This window comes from Ahaetulla prasina, chromosome 4 (assembly GCF_028640845.1).
Source record: "Ahaetulla prasina isolate Xishuangbanna chromosome 4, ASM2864084v1, whole genome shotgun sequence".
Taxonomy (NCBI): Eukaryota; Metazoa; Chordata; class Lepidosauria; order Squamata; family Colubridae; genus Ahaetulla; species Ahaetulla prasina.
In genome coordinates, this window is record NC_080542.1 from 79,766,269 (window position 1) to 79,793,949 (window position 27,681).

The following is a 27,681-nucleotide window of genomic DNA, read 5'->3' on the forward strand; positions in this document are numbered from 1 at the left end:
GAGATTTTAAATATCTATTTCCTTATAAGGGTGCCGGGAACTTTTGAGCTACGGAGATTTTAAATATCTATTTCCTTATAAGGGTGCCGGGAACTTTTGAAAGGCTTTCCAAGGGTGCCTCAAACAAGAAATGGTTGTGCCTCAAACAAGAAAAGGTTGGGAACCACTGGTTTAAGCCATTGCTGTTGATCGAGATTAATTTAATTTCTTCATCCATTTACTTTCTACTAACGGCCCTAGTTTCTTTTCCTTAAATTCTGTTCTGTTGTGTCCTTGACCTTGTCCCTATTCTTTCCTGCTCCTCTTTTTCCTCCTTCTCCTGTACTTCCATTTCCGACTCTTCCTTCTTCCTGGCTCCTACCCTCTGTTTCTACCACACTCCCTCTCTTCAGTTGTTGCAAAGCACTAATCATAAAACTCCCGTGCCTTGTCCATTGTATCTAATCTAATTTTTTTATCTTGCCAGGTCACTAGCAAGCCCTCTGGAATCAGCCACCTAAACATAATTTTATATCTAATAAGCTGGGAGGAGAGAAAGTGGTAACTCCGTCTTTGCTCCCTTACCCTTCTGGGTATTTGTTTAAGAATCAGAATCTCTTTTCTTTTGTATGTCATTGTTGTGTCTCAGGTTCTCCTATAGATTTCATCTCTAATTGTCCTCTTAGTAAACCGTATATGTACCTCCCTTGGCAATTTGTTCCATCGTGCATAGTTAGTATGCACCCTGTACAGTTCATCAATCCCATGTTGCAAATCGTGCTTACTAATCTTCAAACTACCCGCCAGCAACTCTACCATAAGATTCAGGAGGTCTTCTTCCTTATTTTCTTGGATAGTCTGAAATTGCAAATAAAACGTGGAATTGTCCATTTCCAGAAATGTTATTACCTCTTCAAATTCTCGGTTTTTTGTCATTAGTTTCTTTTCTGTCTCATCAATTTTTTTTCTGTCTGCTCCTTTCTTTCTTCCACTGCTTTTATCCTCTGTTCGTTCTTAACCATTGACTCCTGTATTTCTTCCATTCTCTCGTCTAATTTTCTTATGTGATCTTTCATCTCATCCACATCATTTATCAATTCTTCATGGTTTTACCCAATCGACTCTTGCATTTTTAGAAGTACCTCCTGAATCATATTCAGAGTTGTCTGCTTGCTTTGTAAGTTTGTTGAAGTCCCTGCTTTCTCACCTCCCAGCATGTTCCCTATCAGTTTTTGTCCTGCTGGCGAGGCAGTCATTTGTGTAACTTTTTTTGCAACTTTGGTCACTGTTGTTGAATTTGACATATCTAGTTTCTTAAAGAACTTCCTCCACAAGACCATACAAAGCTCTATTTCCTTTCTCCTCCTGGAGTTTATCTTTACTATCAACCCTTAAATGTTGAATATTCCCTCAATTACAATTTTTAAATTTTATTAACTAGAATAATCAGATACTTAAATATTTAGATAGTATAATTAGGTAATAATATACTAATATATTAATATAGTATAATTATTTATATATATATAATATAGTATAAAATTATACATACATACATACATACATATATATATATATATATATATATATATATATATATATATATATATATATATAGGTCTTTGGTTGTTCGGGTTTTCTCCCGTGTAAAATTGGAAGTGTCTTGGCGGCGTTTCGACAAAGTCTCATTCGTCATCTTCAGGCTTCAACCGTGCTTCTGGGAGCAATGTGTGATCGCAGCTGTTTCTTCCTTTTAACTGCTAGTGGGGTTTGAACTGATTGGGTGGGAGCTTGGCTGTGCTCTGATTGGATGGGGTTTTCTGTGCTCTGATTGGCTGGGGTGTGTCCTGTGTTGGTGGGGGCTTGGTTGTGCTCAGTCTAGTCTGTGCTGCAGGGGATTTGAGCTGGTGAGCTGCATAGCTGTTGTTTGGCTTTGTGGTGGTGCTACATCTTCATAGTGGGTGTCAGTCTGCTGCATGTATGGATTGGAGGGTTTGAAATGGCTAATGTTGCAGCTGCGGTCTGGCTTCTGGTCCTTGGTGGTGCTTCATGATCAGTGTGGGTTTGGGTCTGCTTTCTGGGTGGATGTGTGGTGGTGACATCCTGTGTGGACCTCGTGAGTGTGGGTCTGGTGTCATTCCTCGTGTTAGGGACTCGTTTGTCAATAAGGCGGGTTTCCAAATGGCTGGTAGGCGGGAGGTGTCATCTCGTTTGTTCATGCTGTGTGGGCGTTTTCTATCTCAATGGCTTCTCTGATTATTCTGTTGTTAAAGTGTTCAGTTTTGGCGATAGTTCTGGTCTTTTAAAGTCAATATCATGTCCTGTGACTTTAAAGTGTTGGACCAGGAAGAAGTTGGTTCCTCTTTTTGAATGAGTTCTTGTGTTCTTCAATCGTGCACTTATTCTTCTGTTGGTTTGTCAATGTATGTGGTGGGGCAGGCGGTGCATGGGATTTCATATACTCCTTGATTTTCTAACTCAATTTTGTCTTTGGGGTTTCTTAGGATGGTGGATATTTTCTGTTTGTGCAGAATGCTGTCTTGATGTTGTGTTTGTGGAGGATCTTGCTGATTCTGTCTGTGGTGCCTTTATATATGGGAGGAGGGCTGTGCCATTTCTTGTTCTCTGTCTTGGGTTTTAGTGGGGTTCTTTTGGATTAGTTTGGTAATCTTATTTCTCTGGAATCCATTGGATGTTAATGCGTTTGTGAGAGTGTAGTTCGGTTTTGGGTGTTGTTGTCAGCTAAGCGTTTTGTTCTAGAGATGAGTGTCTTGGCTACGGGTTGATCTGTGCTGGGTGGTGGTGTGAGTGCGTGCAGATGGCGGTATCTGCACTCTCACACCACCACCCAGCACAGATCAACCCGTAGCCAAGACACTCATCTCAGAACAAAATGCTTAGCTGATGAACAACACCCAAAACCCAACTAGACACTCTCACTAACGTGCTAACATCCAATGGATTCCAAACAAATAAGATTACCAAGCTAATCCAAAAGAACCCCCACTAAAATCCAAGACAGAGAACAAGAAAGGGCACAGCCCTCCTCCCATATAAAAGGCACCACAGACAGAATCAGCAAGATCCTCCACAAACACAACATCAAGACAGCATTCTGCACAAACAGAAAAATATCCACCATCCTAAGAAACCCCAAAGACAAAAATGAGTTAGAAAATCAAGGAGGATAAGAAAACCCCTGCACCGCCTGGCCCACCACATACATTGACAAACCAACAGAAGAATAAGTGCACGATTGAAGAACACAAGAACTCATTCAAAAAGAGGAACTAACTTCTTCCTGGTCCAACACTTTAAAGTCACAGGACACGATATTGACTTTAAAAGACCAGAACTATCGCCAAAACTGAACACTTTAACAACAGAATAATCAGAGAAGCCATTGAGATAGAAAACGCCCACACAGCATGAACAAACGAGATGACACCTCCGCCTACCAGCCATTTGGAAACCCGCCTTATTGACAAACGAGTCCCTAACACGAGGAATGACACCAGACCCACACTCACAAGGTCCACACAGGATGTCACCACCGCACATCCACCCAGAAAGCAGACCCAAACCCACACTGACCATGAAGCACCACCAAGGACCAGAAGCCCGACCGCAGCTGCAACATTAGCCAATTCAAACCTCCAATCCATTCATGCAGCAGACTGACACCCACTATGAAGATGTAGCACCACCACAAAGCCAAACAACAGCTATGCAGCTCACCAGCTCAAATCTGCAGCACAGACTAGACTGAGCACAACCAAGCCCCCACCAACACAGGACACACCCCAGCCAATCAGAGCACAGAAAAACCCCATCCAATCAGAGCACAGCCAAGCTCCCACCCAATCAGTTCAAACCCCACTAAAATCCAAGACAGAGAACAAGAAAAGGGCACAGCCCTCCTCCCATATATAAAAGGCACCACAGACAGAATCAGCAAGATCCTCCACAAACACAACATCAAGACAGCATTCTGCACAAACAGAAAAATATCCACCATCCTAAGAAACCCCAAAGACAAAATTGAGTTAGAAAATCAAGGAGTATATGAAATCCCATGCACCGCCTGCCCCACCACATACATTGGACAAACCAACAGAAGAATAAGTGCACGCATTGAAGAACACAAGAACTCATTCAAAAAAGAGGAACCAACTTCTTCCCTGGTCCAACACTTTAAAGTCACAGGACACGATATTGACTTTAAAAAGACCAGAACTATCGCCAAAACTGAACACTTTAACAACAGAATAATCAGAGAAGCCATTGAGATAGAAAAACGCCCACACAGCATGAACAAACGAGATGACACCTCCGCCTACCAGCCATTTGGAAACCCGCCCTTATTGACAAACGAGTCCCTAACACGAGGAATGACACCAGACCCACACTCACAAGGTCCACACAGGATGTCACCACCGCACATCCACCCAGAAAGCAGACCCAAACCCACACTGATCATGAAGCACGACCAAGGACCAGAAGCCAGACCGCAGCTGCAACATTAGCCAATTCAAACCCCTCCAATCCATTCATGCAGCAGACTGACACCCACTATGAAGATGTAGCACCACCACAAAGCCAAACAACAGCTATGCAGCTCACCAGCTCAAATCTGCAGCACAGACTAGACTGAGCACAACCAAGCCCCCACCAACACAGGACACACCCCAGCCAATCAGAGCACAGAAAAACCCCATCCAATCAGAGCACAGCCAAGCTCCCACCCAATCAGTTCAAACCCCACTAGCAGTTAAAAGGAAGAAACATCACACATTGCTCCCAGAAGCACGGTTGAAGCCTGAAGATGACAAATGAGACTTTGTCAAACGCTGCCAAGACACTTCCAATTTTACACGGAGAAACCCGAATAACCAAAGACCTATATACAAACACCGTGAAAACCTCAGAAAACAAATATATATATATATATATATATATTTTCTGAGTTTTTCGGCGAATGTATTATGGGTCTTTGGTTATTCGGGTTTTCTCCCGTGTAAAATTAGAGGTGTCTTGGCGACGTTTCGACAAAGTCTCATTCGTCATCTTCAGGCTTCAGCTTCGTGCTTCTGGGAGCAATGTGTGATTGCAGCTGTTTCTGCAATCACAGAAGAATTGCAGAATTTCTTCAAAGACGAAGAAAGGTATAAAGAAACAGCACGAAGCTGAAGCCTGAAGATGACAAATGAGACTTCGTCGAAACGTCGCCAAGACACTTCCAATTTTACGCGGGAGAAAACCCGAATAACCAAAGACCTACATACAAACACCCGCGAAAACCTGAGTATATTACTTCAGATAAAAAAGGTATATTGACTGATGGGAAAAGAACTAGATTTCTTCCTGAAGGAAAATTTAAATGAGGACACGACTCTACAGAACCTTTGGAATACAACCAAGGTTTATGTCAGAGGCCTGACAATTGCATATGGGACAAGGAGAAATAAAGAAAAAAGAAGACAACAATTGGATTTACAAAAGAAATTGGAAGAATTAGAGTGTAAAATGCAGACCTCCCCAGGTAAGAGAATTAGAGAAGAAACATAAAATATAAAATAAATTTGCTCTCCCAGGAGGATTTGGACTGGGAAAAATGAGTTAGTGTCTTTCCAGTTCTTTTTTAAAGTGTAAAAACAACAACAACAACAATAACACAATTGCCCTAAAGCTAAAATGTAAATCCATTTTCATTGCCCTTCATTCTTTAACTTCATAACTGCTTCAAAATTAAGCTGAAGAGTGCTATCTAATATTGTTCAGTCTTTTCTACAAAATCAAGTAACTACTGTAAAGAATTACAAGGACTTTTTTATGAGCTGAGGACAAAAGAAATAGTGTTCTACCATCTTTCATCAGCTTCAGATAAAAAAGGGGTATATAGGCAAGGATACAAAACCGAGAAAGACAATAATAATAATTAGTCCAAATCTAAATTATTTACCCCTATTTTCAATTAAATTTATCTATTTATATACACTAATTTATAATATATCACTATTTTCAAGAGTCAATTAAACAACAAATGATAACAGTAATAAAAAAAGAAAATCTAGACATATACCATATTATTTACTTCTAAATAGACACTATACACAATATACACCTCTGGCTTCTGATCTCCCCAGCCTAAAGTTTCTTGGTGGTTCTTAACAAGTTCTCCACTCTCCTACTTCCTTGCACTGTCAGATCCTCTTCCATTTGCTACTTTCCTTCATCCAAGATGTCTGTTCCCTTAACACTGTCACTGTTACTGTCATTCTTATCCACACTCCAAGCCTCTTCGTTTAAGTTGTTTATCCACACTCCACCTTTTTTCACATTCAAATCACAATCCAATTAGTCCCAATCTTTACCAAAATTCAAATTCCTTCCTTTCTCTTCCTTTCAACTCCTCCAGTCACCCTCTTTTCTCTCTTCAGCTTCTTTCATGCTGTTCCGTTCCACCGCCCAGTGCGCCACTTTTCCTCCTTTTAGAGCCTCCCTTGTCACACCTTGTAAATTCCACCAAGTGGGGGAAGTAGCCAAGTAGCTCACTCTGTCCCATCTCTGATCACCGATGTTTTGGCTGTTTTTTTACTTCTTGTTTCCTTCTCTACAAATGGGCCGTCATGCTTCCGGATCCGACCATTACAGCCGGTCTCTTCCGCACTGGAAATTCAAGGGGTTCTTCTTTCCATAACCGGGATCGCGCACCTCCCCGTTACCCTGAGAATTTCCCCTCTACAGATCCAACCTCTCCAGGGTCAGTTCCTGCTGCTACCGGCTTCCAAGCGCAGAAAATCAATCCAAGAAGACAGAGCTGTTTCTTAGATCACAATACCATGATGTCACCCCGGAAGCCTCTATTTGACAAATTCTAAATGAATGAATGACAGCCAGGCTCTGCTGAATCAGAAAAAAAATGATATTAGAATCTAACAAGCCTAATACAGATTATTCTCACATCATAGTCTAGTATTGTATATCATACATTTCGCTAATAGAAGCTAGAAAAACATCTATTATATGCTCTGTACGTCATCAAATGTCGTAAGAATATGGCTTTATTCACACAACTTGCAGAGGTTTCTGATATCTGGTTTCCTAAAAAGCTGAAGATCAAATATACAAGCCTTTTTTTAATGCCACCCAGTATGCAGTGAAACCCAGCCCATTTATTTTGGCAAAATGCTGCACATATATTTTAAGGCTATAGTTGAAAATAAATGTACAGTGCTGATTTCAAAATTATTGCAATATCAAATTCAAGGATTGAATGTATGTAACATTTTATAGAATGATTTATGTGGATTGACCCCTCCCAAAGTTTAGTAATTGTTTTACTGAACTATAAAGAACCCAAGAGTTAGCTTACTTGTATGTAATTATATTTTAAACTTTTGTCATAAGTTTAGAATTTCATAATGAAGGAGGTATGTGTTATTGGAAGTCCAGGGAAGAAAAAAGAGGTTCATTGAATGTGAATATATTTTACAATTCCATTATTAAGAAATTATCAACAATTGTTCTTCAAGTCTGGCTTAATTATTTTATCATTTTCCTAGGCTGCGCAGTCAGTGCTGATTTCTCTTTTTGAACTCAATACCCCAGAATTTACAATGCTGTTGGGTGCTTTACCAAAAACATTTCAAGATGGTGCCACAAAGTTGCTTCACAGTCACCTCCGTAATACAGGCAATGGGGGACAGGTATATTTATAATCATTTACAGTACCTAGAGATAATTTCCATTAAACTATGCTGAATTAACACCATTAGCACTTAGTAGCCCTCTTTTATTATTATTTTTATGTTAGTTTTCAAATCGGAACTTTGAGTCTTTATTCTAAAAAATGCATGAAGCATTCTTCAGAGATTTTTATATCAGTATAAGGATAAATCCTGCTCAAAAGACTCAAGAGGAATGTGTGTGTGTTTTATAGGGGCCCATGGGAAGCCCATTAACAAGGCCTGTTCCACGCTCACCAGCTAGTTGGTCTAGCCCCATCACTTCACCAACCAATACATCCCAGAACACATTATCACCAAGGTAAGATAATAAATATTATCAGCACTGACTCTCACCCAACAAAAAGCTTTCACTGATAAAGATGAATTTGTTTCCACCATGATTTTTCTTGAAGAATGGCAGAAATAGCTTTTCCCTGTAGAATCAGCCATTTCACAGAGTTCTGCATCTAATTCAGCTTTGTAACATTTAAATAACATTAAGTTTTCAACCAATTTAAATACAAATATGAATTAACTGCAACATAATTTAATTTAAGAAAAATATAGTGACAGTCTATTTAAAACATCAATTCCTCAAAAATCCTAATGCTGCTTACCATATAATTCATTTATTTTGAAATATGTTCAATTTTATATAGTTTGTAAATTTCTTTGTTCCTTTCTTTTTCTCCTTTTCTTTCTTAGAAGTACTTTCAAATATTTTGTTAAAAGAAAAATATTAATTTGTCTCATTATTTGCCTGGTTACCCTTGTAAAATCCCCACTATGAACAGCAGAATGTTTTCTTCCATACTTGCTCTTTGTGATCATATTTTATTTCTAAATTATTAACCCCATTAACCCCATGCAACCCTGTTACAATAGCTGCTCCTTGTCTAAATTTCTAATCTAGCAATGCTTTGCCACAGCTCGAAAAGAGGCATACATATATATATATATACATACATACATATACATATATATATATATTATTTCTAGCCTAATTAATTATTTTAATATAAACAGTCATCTAAATTCCCATTGTTGTATGTACAAATTAACACATAGAAATATTCATTAGAGAATTTGCTGAAATTAAAACTGCTTCACAATATTTTTATTGCTGTTATTTAATAGTGCATTTGATTACGATTCTGAAAATCTGAATTCAGAAGATATATATAGTTCTCTCCGTGGAGTGACTGAGGCAATCCAGAACTTTAGCTTCCGCAGTCAGGAAGATATGAATGAACCTATGAAACGCGATTCAAAAAAAGAAGATGGTGATTCAGTAAGTATTATGGAAAAATCTGTAAATTGAAAAATAATTCAGGTCCATACTGATATATATTTGGGTGCTTGTTTTTTTCAGCCCATATGCAAGAAAACAAAAGATGCATGTTCTTTGAGGTAAACATTACCCAAAGTAAATGGGAATTAGCCCTAATTAAAAAAAAAAATATGTGGAGACATAATTATAAGAGAGCCCTAGCCTAAAAAAATAGTTCTCATTTTGAATCTAATTTCTTTGAGCTAGTAAAATATGTTTGCATTTACTGGTAATATCACGTGTTGATATAAAACTCTGTGTGTGTGTGTGTGTGTGTGTGTGTGTGTGTGTGTGTGTGTGTGTGTGTGTGTGTAAAAATGTAAGGACAAACAAGTTAAAACTGAAAAATAATATATTTGCATCAAATGAATCTTAGAATCATAAAAAAACTGATGGTAGAAAAAGACCTACCATATTTTCAGAGTATAAGACGCACTCCCCCCCCCAAAAAAAAGAGGGTGAAAATTTGAGTGTGTCTTATACACCGAATGTAGCCCTGTCCACCTGCTGGCCCCCACCCTTCGGTGGTTGTCGGCCTCAGTGCATCGCATTTTCCGGCTGTTCCAGGTGGCAGGGATCCTCACTTCCACTCAGATTTTGATAACGAGCAACACAGATCTTTTTATCCATTTAAAACAAACCCTATCATCCCAAGCGCATTTAACTGGAGTGGGTGGGGTGGGGTGGAGATGATCTTCATGGGGCAGAAGAGGAACTTGGCACCGAAGGCTCCACTATTGAGACATTCCCGTCTTCCTACCTATAGCCATAGGTATTGAAAGCCTGACTTTCTTGCAGCAAGGCCCAATACAGACACAGCACTTCAGTTCTCCTGGACGCTGCCATCTCATAAACACATTCCAAAAATGGGGCATGCAGAGGCAAAAAAAGAGCATCGCGTTTTTGGGCAGTTCCATGTGGCAGAGATCACAGCAACATTGTTATCGGGTGGCAGCACCTTGCTTTATGGCCCCTGTGCAGCACCCACTTTGCCAACTGAGTCCCGACCTCCATGCTTCCCCGGGGGCTTCAGAAATCAGGCTCAGACTGAGGCAGCAAAGGTGCAAGGGATTTGCCGGGAAGCCCAGCATCATGTTTACAAGATGGCAGCGTCCAGGAGGACTGAAGTGCTGCATCTCTATCAGGCCTTGCTGCGAGAAAGCCAGGCTTTCAACACCTACGATTATAGGTAGGAAGACTGGGGGGACTTGGTGCCAAGTCCTCTTCTGCCCCCATGAAAATCATACCTCACCACACCCACTCCAGTTAAATGCACATAGGGTGATAAGGTTTGTTTTAAACAGAAAAAAAGGTCTGTGCTACTTGTTATCAAAATCCAAATGAAAGTGAGAACGCCACTGATCCTGATGCTGGTAGGCAGAGGCAGAATTTTTTTTTCTTGTTTTCCTCCCAAAAAATTAAGGTACATCTTTTAATCCAGTTCATTTTATAGTCTGAAAAATACGGTAGTAGCTCCTTCAAGTGCACCCTTTGAAGTTATTTCTTCCTTCTTTATTTATTTATTATTATTATATTTTTCCTTAATTTTTGACAATGATGAATGAATATTTGTTTATCCCGAGCATGTTTATACTTAATTATTGGTGATTGACTCATTAGTTCTGCTGGAAGTTGGCTCCAAGATTCCACTGTTCTTTCTGTGAAATAATACATTCTAACTTTACTTTTGAACTTACCTTTTGTTTGTTTGAGGTTCTACTTCCATGTTCTCGATTTTTGATTAATACTGAAAATACTGTCTTCTAGAATCTTCATACTCTTAATATGCTTAATGTTTCAATCATGCCCCCTGCTTTCCCTTCTGTCCTGCTAGCTGTATATATTATTTCCTCCAATCTTTCCTGATATGTTTTGTCCTCCAAACCCTGTACCATTTTTGTTGCCTGTCTCAAAATTTGCTCCATCTTAGCAATATCCTTTTTTTAAGTGATGTCTCCAGAACTGAACATAGAATTCCAAATGGGTCTGACTAAAGCTCTATATAAAAGCCAAGGTGCTGCAGTGATTAGAGAGCAGCACTGCAGGCTACTTCAGCTGACTGCTAGCTACAGTTTGGTAGTTCAGATCTCACTAGCTCAAGGTTGACTCAGCCTTCCATCCTTCTGAGGTCAGTAAAATGAGGACCCAGATTGTTGGGGGCAATATGCTGACTCTATAAACCGCTTAAAGAGGGCTGTAAAAGTACTATGGCGTGGTATATAAGTCTAAGTGCTATTGCTATATAGCAGGATTAGAACCTCGTTTTTCTTGCTGGTGATCTCTCTAGCAATGCACATTGTTTGCTCATTTTGTAGTTATCTGCTATGAGCTTACTTAAATTCTTCTGCTGTTCTAACACTGTACCCCCAATATTCTGTCAGATAATTATTTTTCCCTACATGATCTTACATTTAGAAACATTGCACTTGCAGTTTCCACAATTTGCCTGCAAGGCCAAATCATTATCTGTGTTACAGATACCCCCAGGAATATCAACGCTATTTCACATTTTTGTTTTATCAGTAAAAAAGTCAAGCTTGGCAAGTCCTAGCTGCTTTATGTAAGGACTAGCCTCTCCCCCTTCCAAAAAGTACGAACTCTTGAAAAGGGGTGTTGGTCCTACCTGATACGCCCTTCTCATCTTGATCGCAGGGAGGGGCCAGGATGGGTTATTCTCCAGCAGGGCGGGACCAGCAGCCAGGCATGGGAGTGACTCGGTCTGTATCCAATGGGATCGAGTCTGCTAGTTGAAAAGCACCTCCTCCTCCTGGTGCCTTCCAGCTTTCAGACTCGATCTGATTGGGACAGACGCACTTTTCTGAGCTGCTTCCCTTTTTGGTTTCAACGGAAAGTAAAAGTAAGCATTTAGTTCTTTAAATAGGAGGGCGATTCAGCCCTATTTAATTCTTTCCTTCTGGTAAGGCCATTGTAGGTTGAGCGCTCCCCCTCCCCCCCCCCAGCGAGAAGGGCGATTCAGCCCGATACCGCTGGGGACAGCATAAGAAGCCGCTGGATACAGAGCAGGGAGGCTGAGAGGAATTAATTACACCTCCCCATGGCTGGCAGATTCGGCGGCTGCCGAATTTAACATACAGCCACGTGGCGGCTTTAATCAAGGCAGATAAAACTTCAGGCGCTCCCGGGTTCTTCCCGATTGCCCTGGCCTACCCAAAAAAGGGTTTAGGCCAGCCAGCCAGCCCCTGCCTGAGCTCTGGGGCATTTGTAAAGATCGCCCGACCTGATCAAGGCCATTGACGGGCCTATTTTGCAGTCGCCGGATCTTTGTAGGCGCTCCTGGGCTTCGCTCCCGATCGCTCTGGTGAATCTGCAGAGCCTCTACACCGATCTTCGGCTGGCTCTCCTGCTGCCCATTAAGGCCTTCAGTCTGTGAGTACGATCTCCTTTCTTAGCCACCTCCGGCTCCTTAGTAGCCATGTGGCAAAATACTTTATCACCTAGTAGGCCCTAGGGATATATAGAGAATTGGGACTTTTTCACTCATTGTAATTTTAATTTGTAATTTGTCCTAGGTTTATAATTGTATTAGGCCTTGGCTTGGGCCTATAGAGGCTCACAGCCTTCTCATCCAGGCCTTGTCCACGTGGGTTTTGAGGCCTAACCTTCGGTTAAAGCCTTTCAAGATGGCCGCCGTTCCTCCAGTCGGCCTAGTAAAAGAAAGCAACATCAGACTAGTCCAATTCCAGGGCCTAGTTCTTCGAGCTCTCATGCACCCACGAGGTCAGAGGCACCTCAATCCTCTATTTCCAAGACCCAAAAGGCTATTTCTAAGACTTCTGAAAAGAAGGCCCTACGACGCCAGAAGGCTATGGATCGGGCCATTGCAAGGGCAGTGAGGGAATCTACTGATATTATACAGGAACAGCAATCCACCTCCTTACCAGTTCAGTCTCCTGCGCAGGCTTCTGGGGTTCCATTGACTTCCTTATCACCTGATGTTTCTGTAGCCTCATCCCAGCCTCTGCCCACCACAGATTTATTCTGTCCTATTTCCATATCCGAAGTAGATATTTTACCTGCAGCCCCTCCATTACAGGAGTCAGCAGCAGTGTCTTCTAGGACCACAATTCCCAGGGGGCCTGTAAGTCATCAGGAAGTTGGCCCGGAGTCTAATGACCCTGCAGCTATGGCAGATATGATCGCAGCTGCTGTTCAGAGGGGCATTACTGCTTCCAGGCAGGTACGAACCCATTCATGAATTTCGGAATATGCAGCATCCCAAACTAGTCACGATTTGGTGCAGGACTACTCCACAGCTCAGACTGGAGATTTCCAAGTTCATTCTCCATCTCAGGCTTCACTGGTGGATGAAGGGGACCTCAGGGATGAGAACCTCTCTGAGGATGAGGATTTGGTCCCAGACCAACCCTCCTTTGTGAGTCTCTTTAACCCACAACTATTTCGGTCCTTGTTACACAAGGCCAAGGTCACTACCCGGCTGGGAGTAACCCGACCTGCACCGACCCTACCTCGGAGGCCACTGATCCACCCTTGGACTTGTTTTCAGTTCCGGTGGTTGAGTCAGAAGAGGTGCCTGCCCCCAAACTTTTTGTGGAGGTAGTTGATAGACAATGGAACACTCCCATAGCTGGTCCTAATCCCAATGCCTTGGACCGCCGCTTGTATAATTTGGAACCTAACTTCCTTAAATTATTGCAAATCCCCACAGTTGATGCCCCAGTATTTGCATTAGCAGGACCATCTGTGGTCACAGGACCTCCAGAGGAAACCCTTCGCCCGGAAAATAAGCGTGCCGAACAAACCCTGGTTAAAAGTCATCAGGCTGCAGCCTGGGCCGTTAGGGCCTCTTCCTCGGCCTCTTTCTTTAATCGGGCTGCCCTCTTGTGGTTAAAACAGTTGCGTGACCGTTTACCAGTCACTGACACCCGGTCCCATCAGGACCTAAACAAGATTATAGCTGCCATCGAATACTCAACCGATACCACCCTAAACGCTTCTCGATTTGCTGCTAAATCGATTGGTTCCACAGTATCCTCACGCTGCCTTCTTTGGCTCAGGCGCTGGCAAGCTGACGCCAAAAACAAATGGCGGTTGGCTTCAGCCCCGTATTCGGGGACCTCACTTTTTGGAGCAGCCTTGGATCCCTTACTTATAGAGACCAAGGACAAACGCAAGATCCTTCCAAGCATGTCCTGCCGTTTAGACTCCAGACCCACCCCCTATTTTCGTCCCTTCAGGGCGGCTGATTCTAACTTTGGAAATTCCAGAACCCAAAGACCCTTCTCCCCCAAACAGGGTAGACAGGATAGACAGGTGTCAAGGTTCCAGAAATACCTCTTCTGCGTAAAAGAGACTCGGAGGCATCTTTTCTTTTTCTCAAAGTCCTTTACTAGCATGAGGAGACTGGCACACGATGAGTGCAATTCCCAAAACTGAAGTTCCGGATTCGTTTCCCCAGTTATACAAACCCCAATAGTCCCACCCCCCTGACCCCTCTGACGATCACACGGTCCCACGTTCTTCCAGTTCATTCGAGTAACTTCTTGCCACTCTTCCTGCAGACGTGAACACCATCCGACCTTGACCGCTGGAAGAATGTTACCATACCCCTCAACCCCCCCTCTTCTCCTCAAGATAAAAATGTGGCAGGGTCTGGAAACCTAAAGTTTAATATGGTTTCCAGGCCTGACAACAGGATAGACAGGGAGGTCAGATTCAGAAGGGTTCCTTCAAGCGGCCCTTTCGGGGGGGGGGAGAGGTCGTCCATTCAGACGCTCCGTTGACTGCTTGCCCGTCCCTCCCATTGGGGGCAGACTGGCTCTCTTCGCCAGCCAATGGGAAGAGTCCACCACGGACTCTTGGGTCAGGGAGACGATCAGGTTGGGTCTCTCCCTGGAATTCATCTCCATCCCTCCGAGTCACTTCGTCAGGTGCCCGTTATCTCGAGACCCGACGAAACGGTTTCTCGTGGCATCGGCCATAAAACATCTTCTCTCAATTCAGGCCATCCAACCGGTGCCATGAGACCAGCACGGTCAGGGGTTTTACTCCCGACTGTTCATAGTCCCAAAGTCCTTGGGGGGATGGAGAGCAATCCTCGACCTGAAGGCCCTGAACCGCCACATAGTTTACAGGCGTTCAAGATGCAGTCACTCCAGTCCATCTTGGAGAGCATCAGGGAGAGAGACTTCCTCACGTCAGTGGACCTGACGGAAGCATACTTACACGTCCCTATTCTTCCGGCTCACAGACGATTCCTCCGCTTCTGCCACGGGGGTCTCCATTACCAATATTGTGCCCTCCCATTCGGGCTCTCCTCTGCCCCCAGGGTCTTCTCAAAACTGATGGCCACCCTCATGGCTCATCTCCGGGCAATTCCAATCAGAATGCAAGCTTATCTGAACGATCTCCTCATCCAATCTCGGACAGAGACCCTGGCGGCAGCGGATTTGTCCACAACAATTCAGGTTCTCGAAGCCCACGGATTCTCGATCAACAGGGCCAAAAGTCACCTACATCCTACGAATCGAATCCAACACTTAGGGGCCATCATAGATACGGTCGAGGGCCGAGTTTATCTATCACAGGAGCGTCTCTCCAATTTACAGAATCTAGTCAGAGGGGTGACCAAAAGACGTCTAATTCCCTTAAAGATCCTTTCCCAACTCTTAGGAAAACTGGTCTCCTGCATCGGCATTGTGCCTTGGGCTCGTCTCCACTGCAGGACATTGCAGTGGTTTCTACTCCCGTATCAAAAGGCACACACAGCTACGTCACCAATACTTGTCCAACTTCCAGAACAGGTCAGGCATTCCCTTCTATGGTGGATCTCCCCAGCCCTGTCAAAAGGCAGAGATTTCAGGGAACCCCAACATCTAGTCTTGACAACAGACACCAGTCTTCATGGCTGGGGCGCCCATCTGGGATCAAACATGGCTCAGGGTCAGTGGTCCCAAAGGACCTGACCCACAACATAAACTGGTTAGAACTAATGGCCATTCATCTGGCCTTACTATCATTCCAGGACATTGTTCTCAATCAGGACATTCTAATTTTAACGGACAATGTGGCCGCAAAGGCTCATGTGAACCGCCTAGGGGGAACCCACTCTCAGCCCCTGTTGCAGGAGGCAGTGCAACTGGGCCTCTGGGTGGAGGCTCACCTGAGGTCCATACGGGCCTCTCATATATCAGGGGTGGTGAATACACAAGCCGACTGGCTCAGCAGAGTCTCAGTCGACCACGGGGAGTGGCAGCTGAATCCGGACATGTTCCTCGAGATCACACGCCGCTTCGGGAACCCGTTGGTAGACCTCTTTGCCACTCGAGGCAATCGTCAACTGGATTGATTCTTCTCCAGGTACCCAGTCCCGGGGGCGGAGGGCATAGACGCTCTGCGCAGCCCTTGGTCCCCCGGCCTCCTTTATGCCTTCCCTCCCATTCCAATAATACCCAAGGTTATCGGGAAGATGCTGAAGGAACAGACGGAATTCATCTTGCTGGCTCCACACTGGCCTCGGCGCCCGTGGTTTGCGGACCTGGTGGCTCTCTCAGTGGCGCCCCCCTGGAAGCTTCCTCAGGTCAAGTTGTCCCTCAGCCAAGGGCAGCTGGCCCATCCGGACCCTCAGTGGTACAAGCTGACCGCTTGGCGCTTGAGTGGAGCCTCCTGAGGAAGAGACATTTACCTACCAACGTCGTCAACACCATCCTGGCGTCTCGTCGTAGTTCCACCATTCGCATCTACGGATCGACCTGGCGCACCTTCTGCACCTGGTGTTCAAGCAAGAACATAGACCCTACGACTGCCTCTACGGTCACTATCCTGATATTCCTTCAACACGGATTGGAACAAGGTCTGGCAGCGAACACGCTTCGACGGCAGGTAGCTGCTCTCTCTTCTATTTTAACTTGCAGTGCTAAACGCTCCCTAGCCCATCGGCCCCTCATCCGCCAATTTCTGAGGGGAGCAACCAACCTTTGCCCTCCAGTAGTCCACAGGTACCCATCTTGGGACCTCACGAAGGTTCTGACCTCCCTCACCAAGGGCCCCTTCGAGCCTTTGAGGGAGTGTGGCCTACAACATTTGTCATACAAAGTGGCCTTTCTAGTAGCCATTACTTCAGCTCGCAGAATATCTGAGCTTGCTGCCCTTTCCACCAGGGCGGATCTCTGCGTGTTTCACTCAGATAGGGTGGTCCTCCGGCTAGATCCCACCTTCCTGCCTAAGGTTAACTCACTGTTCCATAGATCACAAGAGCTAATTCTTCCCAACTTTTCTCCAGATCCGGTACACCGGCTGGAAAGATCCTGGTATACCCTAGATGTCCGGAGAGCCCTCTGAATTTATATTAAACAAACTGCCTCTCTCAGGAGGACGGAGGCTCTCTTTGTGTCCTTTCAACCGGCCACTATCGGCCTCAAGGTGTCTTCATCTACCATCGGTAGATGGCTTAAGGCGTGCATTGCCAGGGCATATCAGATTCAGGGAATTCCTATTCCAAGTCGCATCACTGCTCATTCAACTAGAAGTGCGGCTACCTCAGCCGCGTGGGCCACTCAGGCTCCATTAGAAGAAATCTGCAGAGCAGCCACATGGTCATCCCCGAATCCCTTCATACGCCATTACAAGCTCAATTCCTATGCGTCTGCAGATGCGGCGTTTGGCCGCAGGGTTCTCCAGAGGGTCCTGGAGAGGGGTTAAAACCCGAACCGGGCGGATCCCTCCTGATAGGACTTAGCTTTGGTATGTCCCATGCCTGGCTGCTGGTCCTGCCCTGCTGGAGAATGGACATTGGTCCTACCTGAATGTCCTTTCTCAGTTGGCGGGACCAGCAGCCAGCCCCACCCTGGATGCCCGGTTCCTGTATTCTAAAGAGGAAACAGGGACACTCATGGTCATATGCCGGGGGGGGGGGCATAATATATTTCTTGCAGTTCATGTTTTACAGCTCAGTGCGTCGGTCTGCCGCATCATCCTCGTCCGAAAGCTGGAAGGCACCAGGAGGAGGAGGTGCTTTTCAACTAGCAGACTCGATCCCATTGGATACAGACCGAGTCACTCCCATGCCTGGCTGCTGGTCCCGCCAACTGAGAAAGGACATTCAGGTAGGACCAATGTCCATTCTAGGCTCTAGTTCTATGGACTGAGTTGAATTTTCTGAGGTTCCGCCTCCCTGGTGATGTTCCTCAGTTTGACAACAAAGTCGAAGTGAATGGAAATCTATCTGAAAAACAAATACAACTCCCCACTGCCCAGAAGGCAGACTAGACAGGTAACAGGATGGGCCTGGTCCCTCCTGGCGATCACGATGAGAAAGGGCATATCAGGTAGGACTAATGCCCCTTCTCCATAGTATATCGCCGAGCACAGGACCTCCTGTGCTCGATGAAACAAGAAGTTGGCCTTTGGAAAAAAGGCAGGGTCCCCCCACAGGACCACCCTGTTTGGTGAAAAATAAACAAGTCCTTCCTCACCTATAATGCCACCAACTCTGATATCTGTCGGGCAGATGTGATGGCCACAAGGAAAGCAACCTTACATGAGAGGAGGCAGAGACTGGCCTCCCTTAAAGGTTCAAAAGGTGCTTTGGTCAGTGCCTGTAAAACTTATGTCAGGTCCCAAATTGGATAACAGTGGAGCATTGGGGCAGAGAGTAACCCCACGCAGAAAAGCTCGCACCCTTGAATGTTGAGCGAGGTAGGGTCCAAAAGTCTCGTGGCACACCAATCTGCAAACGTGGTCCTTGTGGCATTGTATATGCACATCGTTAAAGGGCGCCTGAATCATCTGGGTGACCCTGGTAGAGAATTTCTCTCTTCTTAGGAGTCTCAGCTCAACCGTCAAACGGCCAACTGGAGCTGCTGGGGGTCGGGATGTAGAACAGGCCCCTGGCTGAGGGAGATTCTGTCTGGGGAAATCCTTCAGGATCGGGCAACAGACAGGCTGACCAGGTTGGCGAACCACAACCTCCTAGGCCAATGGGGGGCCACTAACAGCACCTCTGCCTTCTCCAACAACACCTTCCTGATGACAACTGGGATCAGGGGTAGGGGAGGGAAGGCATATAAGAGCCCCCTGGGCCACTGGGGTTCACAGAGCATCTACTCCCTCTGCTCCCAGGGCAGGGAACTGGGAAAGAAATCAGGGAAGGTGAGCGTTCATTGGAGAGGCAAAGAGATCAACCACCGGATGGCCGAACCGTTCTGCAAGTTCTACAAACAGGCTGGGATGGAGCCATACTGATGGATCCACAGTGGCTCGACTCAGCCAGTCTGTTGTGCCTCGTCCTCCCTCCTCTTCTCAGCCAGGCCCCTCCCGTCTCGTCCCGGGTCTGCTATCAGACTCTGAGTCTGATAATGAAGATGAACAGCCTGTCATGCCTCCAGCCCCTGGCCCTGGCCCCATGCCCGGACAGGATGTCAGGAATGAACAAACAAACCTCACTCATGCGGCGTGTGTTCCTTTGGCTCAGCCATCAGGGGAGGTCGGCCACGGATTGGAATTGCTCGGGCCTATTCCTTCTGACCCCTCCCTTTCTCAAACAGCAGAAAGCAATTCAAAGTGGGAGGATCCTCGCTTCCGGAGATCTGAGAGGTGACGTCAGCAGAAGGAAGGGAGGGGCAAGCCTGGATAAATGCTGAGTCATGGAGCCACACCCCACAGCCTATATAAAGGACCTGCTTTTGGCATTCCTTGAGTCAAGCAAAGTCTCATCTAGTTTGCTGAAGTCACAACTTGGATTCCTGCCTGCCCTGAGAAATCTGAAAGGAATTTGGCAAAACTGCAGAGGCTTCGTGGCCACGCTTGATACGGACTTCCTAGACCCGGTCGTCAGAGGGGGAAGGGGACACAACACAGTCGGCTCGGATGTTGGCCATCCCAGCAATGTGATCTGCTGAATAAAAGATCGATCTCTGCCCACTGGCACAAGGCGTCTGCCTCCCTCATGAAGGATGTCAACTGAGTCCCCCTTTGCTGGTTGATGTGGGCCTTTGTCATAATATTGTCCATGAGGAGGAGAACATGGTGCCCCTCCACCAGCAGTTGAAATGCCTGCCCTCAGCTCCAGCCAGTTGATCCTCTGGCTGAGCTCCAGTTGTGTCCACGGTCCCTGGGCAACCTGAAACCCGCAGTGGCCTCCCCAATCAAAAAGGCTGGCATCTAATGTTACCATCACTCTGCGAGGCTCTCTGAAAAAAGCAGACCCTCCTGATGGCCCCCGACACCCACCAGTGTAACGAGCAGAGCATCTGTGGCAGTACTGTGACTTGAGTCATCAAGGAGCTGGAGCCCACCCTCTGGAAGGAGAGCAGGAACCACTGGAGTGGTCGGGCATGGTATCTTTCCCATGGGACTATGGCCAGGCATGAGATCATTTTCCCCAGCAGTTGGACAACTGGGCCACTAGAACAGTCTGCTCATGCTGGATGAGTCCTGACGCTCTCCTGACGCTCCCGTGACAGAAAAACCTGTCCTGTCCGTGTGTCTATCAGAGCACCCAGGTGAACTACCCTTGTTGAAGGCACCAGATGGCATTTCTCCAAATTCACGAAAACCCATGGTCCCGCAGGGTACTGATTGTTGTGGCCAGGTCCCATTCTGCTAGCTGCTGGGAGGACGCCTGGATGAGCAAATCGTCCAGGTAACATTGGATCCTGATAGGGATCGTCCTGAGGTATGCTGCCAGCGCTGACAGACATTTGGTAAACATTCGGGAGGCTGAGGCCAGGCTAAACGGTAGAGCCACATACTGAAAATGGCGGCCAGAATAGCAAAATCTCAAGTACTGCTGATGGTCTGGACGAATAGGGATGTGGAGGTATGCCTCTGAGATCTATAGAGGCCAAAAAGTCCCCCTCCGCTAAAATGGAATGTAGGGACTGCATCTTGAACCTCCTGAACACAACATAATTGTTGAGTCCCTTTAAATTTAGAATTGCCCTCCACCCCCACCCCCACACGTGAGGCCTTTGGGATAATGAACAAGATCAAATAGAACTCCCGATCCCGCTGTTCTGGCTGAATGGCCCAAATATCCAGCAAATGCTGAATAGCCACTTGCATGGGTCCCTGCTTGACCGGGTCTCCTGAAAGTGGACAGCAGAGGGAAAGCCTTAGAGGAGGAGAAAGGTATTTGAGGGAGAGTCCTGCTCTTATCATCTCCCTGACCCAGATGTCTGTAGTTATGTCATCCCAGTGATCCAGAAACAGGCCTAGCCTGCCACCTATGGGCTCCAGCGGTCTGATTTTACTTGATGCAACATGCACCCCTGCCACCGTTGCCGCTGAAGGGTCTTCCAGACTGTGGCAGTCTGCCCTTGCCCTCAAAGGCGGACCTGTCAGCTTGGTACCCTCAGTGGGACTGGAAGGGCCGCTGTTGTCGGGGGAAGCTTGCCCCAGCTCCCCGCTGCCAAAAGGAGGGCTGTCTATAATATGGTGCTGGGCAGACATTGGCCTGTCTGTCCTGGGAAGGGAGCACCTTCCTCTTGTCCCTGGTCTCTACCAGTAAAGGGTCCAGAGACTGGCTGAATAGATTCTCCCCCTCAAAGGGGGCAGAGGCACAGTAAAGGGTCCAGAGACTGGCTGAATATATTCTCCCCCTCAAAGGGGGCAGAGGCAAGTTTCCACTTGTTCTTAGCGTCCATGCGCCAGCGACGTAGCCAGAGCATATGCCGAGCAATGACCGCTGACGTCATAGCCCTTGCAGAAAATTTGACAGAAGCCAAAGTAATGTCTGACATATATTCAGCCGCAGCCAAGATCTTAGAAAGGTCCTGGTGGGCCCACATGTGATCTGGTGCCAAACATGACTGCAGCTGTTGTAACCAGAGGACTGACGCTCTGGTAAAGAACGACACTGCGGTCAATGTCTGTATAGCAGGGGTGAAATGCTCCTGGTTCGGACCGGATCGCTCGATCCAGTAGTGATGGCAGCAGGTGGTTTGGAGAACTGGCAGCAAAAATCCCTTCCCCCCCCCCCCGCATGCCCAGCTAAGCTGCGCGATCATCCGAGGTGGTTTTTTTTTTCACTTTTAAAGGCATTTTTTCTTCGGCTGAAAAAATGCTTTTAAAAGATTTTTAAAAAGCCACTGATTATCACACAGCTCAGCTGGGATCATCTGAACCTTTTTAAAAGCATTTTTTCTCAACCTCTTCAGCTGAAGAGGTTATAGAAAAAATGCTTTTAAAAGTAAAAAAAAAAGTTGGCCATGCCCACCAAGTCACAATAACCCCCCCCCACCAAGTCACACCCACAGAACCAGTAGTAACAGATTTTATATTTCACCCCTGCCGCATAGCCCAAGAATCCGCCAAGTGAGCCCAGCATAAGGCCAACTCTTGCCTGTGCTCCTCTGCCTTTAAGGCATCCTCAACATGAGGCGGAAGGACAGAGCGTGAGGTTAGAGCTGCTACCAGGGTACCCACCCTGGGGACCCAAATGATGTTAAGAAGGTCCATGTCCATCCCAAAAAGTGTAGCCTCCAGTGTGGTGGGTCTCGATGCTGTGGCCAGAGATGTCCACTGTCTACAGATCACCTCCAGGAACATCTTGGGGATAGGGATCGTATCGGGCTTGATGTCCTGTTCCGTGAACAGGAAATCTTCCTGTTCCCTAAGCTCTGCAGGAGGTTAAGATACATTAGAGTCCCTTCCCAAATGGGCAGTAGCCCTCGCCTTAGCAAGCAGAGGCTTGAGGAGCATGGGATTGAAAAGACCTCTAAAGTGCAGTCTGTCCAGGGAATCCTGTTCAAAATCAGTGAAGTCTCCCTCATCCCAATGGGAAATAGGAACCCTGGCCCAAATGAATGGGCGAAGCAGGCCCATAATAACTCACCTCCTCACCTCACCTGTGTCTAGAGGGAAACCAGGATCAATGAAATGCTGACACTGGGGAAGTCCTTCAGCAGTCCTTCCCTGATGGCACGATCAATCCATTGTTGCAGAAATGGAGGGAAATCTTGCTCCTGCAAACACCACAACCCCTGGACGGAGACCCACCACGGTGGGGGTAAATGTCGCTTCAGGAGCTTTATGTGAGACCCCTGAGGGGCCAGGCCATCAGGTAGGTCAATGAGGGCATTGGGTGACCAGGCTGAGGCAGATCCCAGCTAGGAAACCGCCTGTGTCACTTGCTACAATACGATGTCAGAGAAGCAGCTCACTGCATAGCCTTCTGCCCTCATGCTATTATGATGGCTCTGTGGAATGGTGCCTGCAGATGTTTTGGCAAATTGTTTGTCCAAGGCCTTTTTGTTATTTTTGCGCTGTTTGTTTCTCTGCTTTAGAGGACCCTCTATGCACCCTGGCCTTGGTCTTAATTTTGGCAGCAGCCGCTGCCAGGCTGCCAGTCCTTGGCCTAGTAGGCGCCCTTCCCATCCTGTCAGGCTGAGGGACCAAGTGCCCCCAGCTGACAACTTGGAATACTCCCCACTGTCCTCCATAGCTACAGATAGCAGACTAATGTAACAGTCCGCAAGCCCAGGAAGGACTGAGGCCTAGAGTCTTGTCCTCCTGGAAATGGGCGCAGCCAGCATGGGCCAGGTAGCAATGCCCACAATGACAAAAAGGCCGCAAAATAAACCTAATAAAAGCAGGCCCCAACTGGAAAATACTGGCCTGAATCCTGTTGATTGAAGAAGAGGAGTCTACAAAATGGCCACCCAAAAACACAAAATGAGCCTGCTCCTGAGCTGTTCTAGCACAGGAGCAGACCACAGTTGCAGGCCCAGTTGCAGCAAGCAGGCTCAAGTCAATACTCTCCTCTTATGCACATAGATTCGTGCGTAAGGCAAGCTGAGCCTCGCAATGCTGGGGGAACAAAGCCGCCTGGGCTAAAGGGTGATGGAGAGGATCACAGTCCAAAAAGGGCATCTCTGACCCAGCGCCAATGATCTAGGAACCGCTACAGGAGGCTGGTGTGGTCTGAGGAGCTTCTATGCTGTTCCGCATGCTCCGCGCGCGCAAGGCTCCAATAAAATCAACAGCCCCTGCCAGGCTCGGAAGGCTGGCATGGCTGAACACGCTCCAGCTGCGGTCAGCGGCAAGGGTTTGTCTCCGCCGCACAGCTAATAGGCGCTGAGGCACGAAATTCCATTGCCAAAATGTCGCGCACACCAAAGCAGCCCCAAACAGAGTGAAAAGGAGCATGCCAAGGCTGCAAGAGGCTGGCATGATTCTGGCAACTTCCAGCTCAACCCTGACAATTGGGAGCAACCGCACAAGCTGGGGAGCAAGCCCCCTGTTCAGCAGCACCCACAAAGTTCTGTCCTCCTAATCGTGGGGGTGGGGGTGGGAGGCGCCGATGTGGGCCACCCCTCGTTCTCAAATCTGGAGCCAGGAGAGACACCCACCCACCCCAGCTGCAAAGTAATCCTAGGAGTCAGCAGTCCAAATCAAAAAAAAAAAAGGGAATAAAAAAAGAAAATTCCTCAGTGAAAATAGCCAGCTCTATGGAGAACGGCAACCTGCATCCACAGCTGAGATGAAGTTGAAAAAACTGAGGAATGTCACCAGGGAGACAGAACCTCAGAAAATTCAGCTCAGTCCATAGAGTTAGAGCCTAGAATAACCCATCCTGGCACCTCCCAGTGATACACTATGTAGAACTTTGTATTTCAAAAGGAACCTTTTATTGAAAAGGGATGAAAGCAAGTCAAAATTCAAAGCAGGCTCTGAGGTCTCTCAAGGTATACAGTCCAAGATAAAGGGAATTAGGAACCCCTTCCCACCGTCCGATGTGGATTCCCACCAATCCGCCAGTGTGAAGATGATATCATATCAGCCTCTCTGAGAAGCAGATAAGAAGAGCTTCTCAGGGCCATTTTGCAATCCACACATCCCCCCTCCCCTCTCATTTCCCAGGAGGTGAGAATTCTCCAGGCATTTCTGCCGCAACAATTATAAATCAGGTTAAAGTTTATACAAAGAGAACCAGGCAAGAAATAGGATACTTAGGATACATAGGAAAGAAAACTAAATGTGATAAATCCAAATCCCCCCTTTCTTCTACAAAGAATGGCAGATACACGGATCTGACACTAGGACTGAGCCTTGTGGTATACCACTTTTGACTGGTCCCTTTTCAAACATTGCTCCATAAACAATCACACTCTGGGATCGATCCCTGAGCCAACTTCTAATCTATTGAACCACCCAGCGGTTAAGCCCCAACCTGTATATCTTTTTTGTGAGTTCATTATGTATATATGTATGTATGTATATATGTGTATATATATATTTCATGATATGTTTTTCTTTTTTTTACTATGACAATGTTTATGCATACTGTTGTGACAAAATTAAATTTAAAAAAAAACTATATCAGATGCTTTGCTAAAATCCAAATATGCTATGTCCACAGCACAGTGTCACATTTGTGACAGTTCTGTGGACATAGCCTGTGGACATTCGTGTTTTAAAAGGTTAATCAGATTAGTTGGACATGATCTGGACATGATCTGCCCTCAGTAAAGTGATGCTGTTTTGAGTCCACCAAATTGTGTGGTTTTAATATTTTTTTTTAGGACTACAGCTACTACGGTTGTTAAGATCATGGCCTATAGTTTCGTTTCTTCCCTATTCCCGTTCTTTTGGATGGGTACAAATTAGTTGTTTACCAACTTGGGAAATTTTACCCGTTACAAAAGACTGGTTAAACAGACCAGTTAATGATCTAACTAGAAGTTCCTTTAGAACTCTGGGATGAATATCATCTGGATCCATTCTTTTATTTTGCTTTACCTCCATCGGAAAGAACCTGCACAGCTAGGACTAGTATAATCCCCAATCTGATTTTGTTACTGGTATCTACTTCTGAGAAGACTGAGCAGAAGTATTTGTTTAAATGGTTTGTTATAGCCAGGTCTCACTTAACATAAGAATTGCTTGCATTTTTAATTATATTGATTGCACATTTTTTTCTGTCAGCTACATTTCTGCTATTCTTTTATCTGCTAATATGTTGTTTTTTTCTTTTTTACTATCTTACATCTGATATAACCAGATTAGAAATCACTTTTTTTGCTTTTACTAATGCCTTAATCTCCTTGGTTATGGAAACTAATTAAGAGGACTTCTAGATTAAGGATGATCAGGGGATTGGAGGTTAAAACATATACAGAACGGTTGCTGGAATTGGGTATGTCTAGTTTACTGAAAAGAAGGAATAGTGGTGACATGATAGCAGTGTTCCAATATCTAAGGGGCTGCAACGAAGAGAGGGTCAGCCTATTCTCTAAAGCACCTGAAGGCAGGACAAAAAACAATGGAAACAAGGAGAGAAGTAAGCTAAGGAGAAATTTCCTGATGGTTAGAACAATTAATTAGTGGAACAGCTTGCCTCTAGAAGTTGTGAATGCTCTGACACTGGAAGTTTTTAAGATGAGTTTGGACAACCATTTGTCTGAAATAGTATAGTTTTTCCTGCTTGAGCAGAAGACCTCCAAATTCCCTTCCAACTCTGTTATTCTGTATTCTATTCTGACTAATCTGCTTACCTTAATTTTTTAAAAACAATTTTGGACAATATTTTAAAGTATCTGATGTTAAAACAGTTATCTAGCTCTGCAGATGATCTATCTATATATTTATTAAGGGTATGTGTTTCTGTCTTTGTTAGATTTGCAGTGGATCTGGAATAGTAGATCTACGAACAGGAACTGGTGTGACTGATACAGGCCGAACAGTTCTTGACAACAAAACTTCATTACTTAACACTATGCCTCCTCATTCCTCCCCACGGTCACGTGATTATAATCCATACAATTATTCTGATAGTGTTGGTTCTTTTAATAAATCAGCTTTAAAAGAGGCTATGTTTGATGATGATGCAGATCAGTTTCCTGATGGTAAGTCTGTCACAAGCAGAACTGGGGATGGGTATATAGGGAGGAAAATTAGAATTATTATACGAACTAAGGGAAATAAGTTATACATATAGCAGGAAAATATGATATTTATGTGAAAAGAAAATTTTATCTATTATAAAAATTAAATGTTGTAACATCTGAAATGAATCTCTTAGCACTTCATTGCCAGATTTGTTCCCAAACAGGACACTTTATAATGATAGTAAACAAAAAACAATTGTACTAGTTGAATTTAATGGAATATTTACTTAAGAAAAAAGCTTCTTCCAGTAAAATACATTGAATGCTCTTATTTTATTTTCCAAAATGAAATTTAATTCAAAAATACATTGAAGAAGATTTATTAAATAATAAAAGGTAAATCTGGCATCTATTCCTATTCAAAGAGTATAAAAGACATTATGGCTTTGGAAATAAATAAACAACCACCTGAATAATGTTGATTTCCAGTTCCTCTCAATACATGCTATGCATAATCATTGTTTATTTAGGTAACTTTTATATGGACAAAATGAGTATCGCCAAGTAAGCAATCTAATGTACTGTATATTATTAGAGTTTTGATTAAAATAGTCCTTTTCAAGTCATACTTGACTCATCATAGATACTTCCATTTAGCTTTCTTTGTATCAGAATTGATCTGATACTATTTTTTTCTAGTGCTTTTCATTTTATATTACGCATGCAGTCGTGCAGATTTTATTTCTAGGAGCTAAGGTTCATATTTTTCCGAAAGATAATATAGTATTTACTTCAATATAAAATAAGAATTAATTCTACTAATACTTTGTTAATG

At 45.0% G+C, this 27,681-nt stretch overlaps 1 protein-coding gene across 7 annotated transcripts in view; it reads left to right on the top strand.

Annotated features, from left to right (window-relative positions):
- Nucleotides 1-27,681, top strand: part of CLASP2 (cytoplasmic linker associated protein 2) — a 425,149-nt gene that overhangs the window by 382,409 nt on the left and 15,059 nt on the right. For all 7 annotated transcript variants that reach the window (XM_058184362.1, XM_058184359.1, XM_058184356.1 and 4 more), the window contains 4 exons: nucleotides 7,545-7,688; nucleotides 7,922-8,028; nucleotides 8,847-9,000; nucleotides 26,636-26,864. In XM_058184362.1, the coding sequence (XP_058040345.1) occupies nucleotides 7,545-7,688; nucleotides 7,922-8,028; nucleotides 8,847-9,000; nucleotides 26,636-26,864 (634 nt within the window). The remainder of the gene's footprint in view (nucleotides 1-7,544; nucleotides 7,689-7,921; nucleotides 8,029-8,846; nucleotides 9,001-26,635; nucleotides 26,865-27,681) is intronic.